The sequence below is a fragment of the Phaseolus vulgaris genome, chromosome 8, assembly GCF_000499845.2.
Source record: "Phaseolus vulgaris cultivar G19833 chromosome 8, P. vulgaris v2.0, whole genome shotgun sequence".
In the NCBI taxonomy this organism is placed as follows: Eukaryota; Viridiplantae; Streptophyta; class Magnoliopsida; order Fabales; family Fabaceae; genus Phaseolus; species Phaseolus vulgaris.
The window spans coordinates 61268811-61277779 of record NC_023752.2 but is presented as its reverse complement, the minus strand read 5'-3'; the positions used below and the strand labels follow the sequence as shown (position 1 = coordinate 61277779).

Here is an 8969-nt window from a genome sequence, read left to right as displayed (position 1 = left end):
CCTGTTGCTGTGTCGGAGATGCGGAACGGACCTTCCCAATTGCTTGAAAACTTTCCTCCGTCCTTCCGGGCGTCGCTGCGCATGCGCCAAACTAGATCTCCTTTCTGATAGCTTCGTGGCTTCACTTTGGAGTTGTACCTTCGTGCTGCTCGTATCTTGCATGCTTCTTCCCTTATCTTGCATTTGTCCCTTAATTCATTGATGAGGTCGAGGCCGACTAGTAGACTTTCCTTGTTTAAGTCTAGGTCTAATGTCTGTCGGCGTAGTGAAGGCTCGCCGATTTCGACCGGAATCATGGCTTCTGTGCCGTACGTCAGGCTATAAGGTGTTTCTTGAGTTGTTGACTGGGGAGTACAACGATAAGCCCACAGAACCTCTAACAATTCTTCCGTCCAATTTCCCTTGGACGGGCCAAGTCTCTTCTTTAACTCATTGAGAATAACTTTGTTGGCGGCTTCCGCCTGACCGTTGGTTTGAGGGTGTTCGACCGAACTCGTTATATGTTTGATGTGAAGTTTCTCATAGAATTCAGCTAGCCCACGGTCGGTGAACTGTCGACCATTGTCTGTGATAATGATCTGAGGTAGGCCGAACCTGCAGACAATGTTTTTCCACACAAAGCTTTGTACGTTCCGGGCGGTGATGGCTGTTAGTGGTTCAGCCTCAATCCATTTGGTAAAGTAATCTATACCCACCAGTAGGAACTTGCATTGCCCTTTTCCGAGTGTGAAAGGTCCGATAATATCCATTCCCCATTTCACGAACGGCCAAGGGGATAGGATGTAGTGCAAGTGTTCTGGTTTTTGGTGCAATAAGGTGCCGAACTCTTGACATTTCACGCACTTTTGAACGTATTCAGTGCAGTTTCCCTGTAAGGTCGGCCAGTAGTATCCAGCTCTTAGAATTTTGGTGGACATAGTCCGCGCTCCTGAATGGGTTCCGCATATCCCTTCGTGTAACTCGGTCATTACATAAGTGACTTGTTCTGGACCAAGGCATTTTAGGAGGGGACGGGAATACCCTCTCCTGTAAAGATCTTGGCCAATCAGTATGTATCGGGCGGCTTGTAATTTCATCGTTTTCTCCAAATGTGGATCGCATACACCATCGGTCAGATATTGTTTTATGGGAGTCATCCAGTTAGGTTGGGTGTCAGTCGCCATGCATTCTTCGGTACCAACACTTGGTTTAGCCAGGGTCACGTGTATGGCCGACCGGTGGACGCCTTTCTTTTTTAGGGTAGCCAATCTCGATAGAGCGTCCGCCCTAGTATTATTTTCCCTCCGTACGTGTTGGAAGGAGATTTCTTTGAACCTGTTTAGAAGATTTTTTACGAAATGAAAATACTGTTGGAGTAATGTTTCTCTTACCTCATACTCCCCTGTAAGTTGTCCGACGACTAGACGGGAGTCGCTCTTACAAATTATATTTGTTATCTCCAATTCAATCGCCAGATGCAAACCTGCGATTATAGCTTCGTATTCGGCTTGATTATTGGAAGTTTTAAATTCAAATTTCATGGCTTGTTCGACAACAATCTCCCCTGGTCCTTCAAGTACAACTCCTGCTCCGGACGAACGACTGTTTGATGACCCATCTACATATAGTGTCCATCGGGGAGTTTGTTCGGTCGGATAGGGAGTGAGTTCTGCTGTGAAGTCGGCGAGGGCTTGGGACTTGATGGCTCCCCTGGGTTGGTATTCGATGTGGAATTCTGACAGTTCGACTGCCCAACCTATCATTCGTCCGGCGAGGTCAGGTTTGGTGAGAATCTTCATAATGGGATAGTTAGTCTTAACAATGACCTTGTGATTTTGGAAATACATCCGCATCCGTCGTGCGGTAATGACCAAAGCGAAGGCAACTTTTTCGACCATTTGGTACCGGGTTTCTGCGTCATGTAAGACTCGACTTACAAAATATACCGGTCGTTCTTCCGCTTCAATTTCTTGTACCAGAGTGGAACTCACCGCTTCATTGGAGACGGCGAGGTAGACCACAATGGGTTCCCGTGCGTTCGGTTTCTGGATGACCGGTGGAGACGCCAGAAATGCTTTTAACTGTTGGAAATTTTGTTCACATTCATCTGTCCATTCAAATTTAGTTGTCTTCTTCAGAAGTTTTATGATGGGTCTCGTTCGTTCGGCAAGCTTAGGTACGAATCGAGACAACGAAGTGAGACGGCCGACTAGTCTCTGGATCTCTTTGAGTCCGTTGGGACTTCGCATTTCGGTGATTGCCTTGCATTTTTCTGGATTAGCCTCTATACCCCGATGTGTGAGCATGAAGCCTAAGAACTTCCCCCCTTCTACGCCGAACGCGCACTTCTCCGGGTTTAAACGCATGCGGTATTGACGCAAGGCTTGAAAAACCTCTTTTAAGTCAGAAACATGTTGTTCGCAAGAGTCTGATTTGACGACGATGTCGTGAACGTATACTTCTACATTCCGACCGATCATGTCGTGGAATACGTGATCCATGAGTCGCTAGTATGTGGCTCCTGCATTCTTGAGGCCGAACGACATGACTTCATAGAAGAAATTATCAGAATCTGTTCTGAACGCGGTTTTTTCTCGATCACGGTGGTACATTTGTATTTGATTGTAACCTGAATAAGCATCAAGGAAACTTAGGATTTGATGACCGGCTGCACCGTCGACCAGCCGGTCGATAGTAGGTAGGGGATACGAGTCCTTTGGGCACGCCTTGTTAAGGTCTGTGTAGTCTACGCACATTCTCCATTTTCCATTCGTCTTTTTTACCATCACTACATTGGCTAGCCATGTCGTATAGTGGGCCTTTTGAATAAAACCAGCTTGAATTAGCTTGTCTGTTTCTTCTCGTGCGGCTTTGCGCCGTTCTTCACCTAGTTTCCTTTTCTTTTGAGCGATCGGCCTGGCCTCTGTATAAACAGACAATCGATGGGTAATCACATCTGATTCTACCCCTGGCATGTCTGCAGCCGTCCAGGCGAAAAGATCAGCGTTCTTTGTTAATGTTTTACCGATCGTCTCTCGGTCGTCTGGTTTGAGAGATGTTCCCATGTATGTTTTCCGGTCTTTGTCCCGAAGGAATATGGGTTGAAGATCTTCCCCTGCTTCCATTCGGGGATCATCCAGTCGAGGATCTAGATCGACTAAAGCGACCAAGTGTCTTCTAGATTCTCTTCCTCTAGAGCGTCTTTCTGTTGACCGACCTCTTCGCTCTGTGGTCCGTTCGGCTGACGTGGTATAAAGCCTTCGGGTCGGCTCCACCTTCAGGCTAGCTACATAACACTCTCGTGCCGTCTTCTGGTCTACATGCACGGTTGCTATATCTCCATTGACCGAGGGGAACTTCATAGCTAAATGAGGAGTTGAGACAATGGCTTTCAATCTGTTGATAGATGGTCGACCGAGCAAAATATTGTACAATGTATTGGCATTAACGAGTAGATATCGTATGTTGATGGTCTTGCTGAGGTAATCATCTCCGAACGTGGTGTATAGATCGATAAATCCTTTCGTATCCACTCTTTCCCCTGAGAAACCAACTATCTGCTCGTTGTAGGGTTGTATCTCTGCTTCTGGAATCTTCATCTTCTTAAACGTTTCCCAATACAGGATGTCGACCGAGCTATCCTGATCTACCAAAACTTTTGCAATTGCAAATTTATCTATCTCCACAGTTATTACCATGGGGTCATCTTGAGATGGATCGATTGCTGTGAAGTCTTCGTCAGTGAAAGTGATTGGTGGTATATGCGGTCGGCGTTGTGTGGAAGTCGAATGAACGGATTGAATTGCTCTCAAATGTTTTTTCCTTGCTGAATTAGAGCATCCTCCACCCGCAAAGCCACCTGCAATGTAATTAATTTCTTGAGGGGGCTGACCGAGCGACACCGGTCCAGCGATTGTATTGATGACTGTGCGAACTTTTTGTTTAGTTCGACTTCTACGTTCAGGGCTTTCGCTTTTAGGCCTCGTTCGTCTGATCGGACTTTCGCTTCTTTTTCTTCTGTTTGAACGATAGTGGTTGTCACGGGTTCGGTCGTCTCTTCGTCCCGAACGTTCGCGGGGATCATGATCACGCTGGGGTGACCTGGGTGCAGTGATGGTGGTTTTCACGAACTTGCGGAGATGACCGGCCTGGACGAGCTCTTCAATTTTATCTTTCAGTGCTTGGCATCCTTCGGTCGTGTGGCCATAGTTACGATGGTATTGGCAACGTTTACTGGTGTCGGCATTGGGAGGGGTTTGTGATTGCCTCAATGCCGGAATCAATTCAATCTGCAGTGCTTCGTCGAGAACCTTACCCCTTGGTACAATCAAGGGAGTGTAGTTGTGGAAACGGGGACCCCTATTGGGGCGATGTCGTTCTCGGTCGGTCGGTACTGTGGGGGGATGAATCCCTTTGCTCTTGTCCGTGTTCTCAGCATAAGTTTTTCGATGATAGTCAATATGTTCTTCTATCTGCATGAACTTTGTTGCTCTTGTTCTTAATTCATCCATATTGCACGGAGGTCGTTTGATAAGGCTTTCAGTGAACCTTCCCGGTAGTATGGCCGAGACCAAATGATGCATGGCTATTTCTGGATTAAGATTACGAATGTTCATACACACTTTGCTAAATCTGTTCATGAATGTTCTCAATGATTCTCCCCTTTCTTGTTTGACATTTAGAAGAGACATGGAGGATGTCCGATGAGGTCTACTTGTGGCGTATTGCGTGGTGAACTTCAATTCCAAAGCGTCGGAGCTTGTAATGGAATTGGGTGGAAGGTCTGAAAACCATCCAAGGGGGCCTTCCCTGAGAGAGGTGGGGAAGACTTTACACCATACCGTTCGGTCGGTTGTGTAAAGGGTCATTTGAGTTCTAAATAAATTCAGATGTTCGTCTGGGTCTGTGGAACCGTCATAAAGGTTTATCGTTAGGCCCCTCCACTTGTCAGGGAGAGGAGTGGCTATGATGTCATCAGTGAACGGATGGCCTTTCGGGTTTGTTACCTTGTTTGGGGTTACTGGCTTTACACTCTGATGGGTGTGTTGAACGAGTGACGTGTGAGGTATAGCCTGGGCTATTGTTCTTGTTCCTGATTGGAACGGTGATGGAGAAGGTGCACGTGAATGCCCTTCGCGTTCAGATTGCTCAAGTCTATCCAACAATCTCTTGTTCTGTTCTTTCAATTGTGCTATCTCTTCTGCGTGTTGTTGACGCTCTTCTTCTCGTCTTTTCCTTTCTTCATCCTGGCGAAGTTGATCGATGACCCCTTTTTGGAGTAACTCCTGCATCTGAATCTGGAGGGTTTGTAGTATGGTCCTATGCTCTTCAGAGATATCATTGTTGTTGTTGTTTGCCGTTGAGCCCATCTTCAAGCGTTGGGATCTTTGGGTCTGGGAATAATGATTACTCGGCCCCACGGTGGGCGCCAATTGTACCTATATGGATATTGGGGACTGAGTAATGTTGGTCCACGTCGATACAAGGTGTTTGCTTCAGTCTTAGTTGTCTTGTCCTTCGAGTTTCCTTCTTCCTCGCGTGCCTCGGTCGGCCGGTGGGGGTACCTGCGATTGTGCTCCGACGCTCAAGTCAGTAATCTCTCTCAGTGAGAATCCTTGATAATCTGAAAAACATACCTCTCTCTCTTTCTTTCTCTTCTTTTGTATGTCCCTTTGGGCTTGGGCCCTCTGGGTCATTAGTGGTTCGCGACGTGTTTTGTGGTCCTTGGGTCGTGTTAGATGGTTTCCTGGGATCTAGGGGGTGTTCCCGAAAATCCAGGGAGTGCTCACGTGTGTTTGTTACTCAGTGAGAATTGTAACCGTTTGTCCCACGTGTAACCATGTTCCTTGCTTAATTAGATAATTTAATTCGGACAACGCAGTCGTCCGGTACCGACCGGTACATATAATAAATCCGAATTTCAAAACTTTTGAAACACCAAATTATTTTAACAAAACATGACACTTTTAATATCGTGTTAGATTACACATCAGAAAGAAGATGCAGAAAAAGCACATCAGACATCAAGAATTAAACAGATTTAAAACAAATACAAAAAACCATTGTCACTGCAACAGGGTGTAGAAACACCATTGATAAGCACAATTCAAAGATTGTTACTGATAACTATCACTATTCATTCTTCTCCATTGTTGTCTTGAATAAGGAAAGGACTTGCTATATGCTTCCCATCTTCAATATTAATGAGCCGTTCCACAATCCTTTCGATAGATTCATGTTGGAACCTGCAAAAGTACAAGGCCTTTTCATACATTTATCCCCATTCTTTATCCTAATTAAGAAAACAACAAAATTAAGCTTCATTCATCAATCTTCTAACTAATAATATTTATTAAGGAAATAATAATTATCAAATTATATATAATTATTGTATACAATATTGTACGATATTGTATATTGTACCCAATTATTTGTAATTAATTTAACAAAAGATATCTCTAACTAATTAGATTGTAATTTGGAGAGAGAAACTCCTTATATATTTCCTATACATGTAAAAAAATACATCAGAGAATAAGAAGCATCTCTTTTTCTTATCATTTTTTATCATTTTGTTATAAATAGATTGTGGCATACAAAAATTGTTCCAAACAAAACATGTCTCCGACAATAACTGTTTCATGTTTAGCATTTTGATGGTTTTGGTCTTTATTTTTTTGTAAGTTTTATTGTTAAAAGTTAGATACCAACTTTAAAATCTAAATAACGCTAAAACTGTTAAATAGTTAATTAGATACCATTTTAAAAACTATTTGTAAATAATAGAAATTAATTTAGATACTAATAATTTTTTTAGTCTATACAATAATATCTAATTTAATCACTTAAAAACTAATAATTTTTATCTCTAAAATTAGTTAAAATTTAATGATAAAGTTTAGCATTACATACTCATTTTCACTGAGATGCTCTCCATCCAAGTTGGTGATTTGAGACAAAGCAGACCTCCATTTCAGCACCTTCTCAGAGTCCTTTCCAAATCTTTTTTCATGTGCAGTCATGGCTTCACCATAACTTTTTGTCTGATTGCACACATCCAACTTCTCCACATTGTAAAATATTGGCCAAACCTTCTGATTCTTGGTGTTCATACACTCAGTGATCTTGGCAAGTTCATCAAGACACCAAGTGGAATATCCATAGTTTTCAGAGAACACAACAATGGAAATCCTTGAACTTTGAATTGCTCCCATGAGCGTTTCAGAAATTTGGTTCCCACCCTCCAATTCTTCATCGTCCATGAAGATTTTGAATCCCTCTCGGCGAATGGCATCAAAGAGAAAACCAGTGAGAGTATGGCGCGTATCCTCTCCACAAAAACTCAGAAAAACATCATATCTTGGCAGGGATTGCAGGGCTGCTTCCACAATCTTTCGGATGAATTTGTATTCGTACTTGGACCTATAAAACCACAAACCCTTCTAAAATTCACCAGAGGGCTAATAAAGTTAACATATTTATCCACAAAACATATGAACTCGAAACAGAACTTCAATTTACAATTTCTCCTGGTTCATCACTTTCTCAGGGATGAAGTATAAGTAATTCAAAAACCGTACCACAGACGAACACACAAAGATTTGTCCTTATCTCTAAAATTATAAACTTATACAGTAAGTTTTAGAAAACCACTTCATTTCTCTGTTTTAAAATTGTGTTCTGTCAGAAAAAAAAAACATTTTTTAAATTGATACATCACCCATATTTATTCTACTACGACGGTTGTCGTGCATGAGTTAATAGGTGTGTTCAACAACATTAGAAATTAATTTAAAAAAAAAAAAAATTATGACTAAATTATAAACTATTTTAAAGATTAAATAAATTTTTGATTTTTAAATTAGTTTTTATTATTGATAAATAGTTTCTAAAATTGTATCTGATTAGCTATCAAAAATTTTACTATCAAATTTAGAATCAAAATAATTAGTAGTTAAAACTTTGGTAGTTAATTAAAAATTAATTAAAAATTAATAATTTTTTTTATCTTTAAAATGATTTTTAATTTAATCACTCAAGTAATTAATTATTTTTTGTATTTAATTTTATGCGGAGTATGATATGATGATGAAAAGTAATGATACCCCATTTGGTAAACCCATCCACTGAATCTGCTAACCTCAACCAAAGCTTCTCTCCATTTGTTCATCCTCTCTGTGGAATACCTTTCTCTAACTCTGAACATGGCTTGTCCAAATCCACCTTTCTGAGTTCTTACCTCACTCGGATCCACTCCGTAATAGATTGGCCAGACAAGTTGGTCGCTCTTCATCCAACAGTCAAGGATGGCCACAAGTTCATCGAGACATCTTGAGGAGGATGCATATCCTTGGGAGAAAACAACGATGGAAATCTTTGACTCTTGTATTGCTTTAAGAGAAGAGGGTGAAATATTGGTGTCATTAGTGTATGGCTCAGGATCTTCTTCATGTTCTCTGAAAAACGTCTTGATTCTCTTGCTGCACAAAGCACTGAAGAGACTACCAGTGAAGGTGTAGCGAACATCTTCACCACCAAGACTCAGAAAAACATCATAGTTTTTTGGTTCATTGGACATGATGGAACCAAAACACAAGTACTTTTCTTTCTCCAGATCAAATGTATAACAAGTGCTTTTCTTTTTAATAATTTTTCCTCATTAAGGAGAAAGTGTTCACATGTCTTCATCAAGTGTTGTCATAGTTGTCTTATTCTTAATTGAAAATTTTGAATAGATAATATATCTATCTATTAGTTGAAATCATTAAAAATTAAAGATTCGGAACTATCTAATAGTTTATCCTTCAATTACAGGTCAACCTTACCAAGAAATTTATTGATAATATCATCTCATCAAATAAATAATCGTTTTGTTATAATCTATTCAAAATCTTAATGTACTAATATTTTAAACTAGATGAAAATAACCAGGGATGTAAACTCCAACTTGAGAATTAAATAGTTATCTAAAACGTGTCACATTTCTCAAC

General features: G+C 41.2%; 2 protein-coding genes across 2 annotated transcripts; both read right to left on the bottom strand.

The window, feature by feature from the left end:
* Positions 1-2486: 2486 nt before the first annotated feature.
* Positions 2487-5348, bottom strand: LOC137825442 (uncharacterized). The gene has a single exon (XM_068631109.1). The coding sequence runs from the start codon at positions 5346-5348 to the stop codon at positions 2487-2489; it is 2862 nt and encodes a 953-aa protein (XP_068487210.1).
* Positions 5349-5921: 573 nt separating this feature from the next.
* LOC137826618 (uncharacterized) lies at positions 5922-8689 on the bottom strand. The gene is made up of 3 exons (XM_068632653.1): positions 8085-8689; positions 6892-7401; positions 5922-6224 (listed from the first exon to the last, which is right to left on the bottom strand). Exons 1-3 carry the CDS (start codon positions 8555-8557, stop codon positions 6116-6118), a joined length of 1092 nt encoding a protein of 363 aa, XP_068488754.1. The 5' UTR covers positions 8558-8689; the 3' UTR covers positions 5922-6115.
* Positions 8690-8969: the final 280 nt, after the last annotated feature.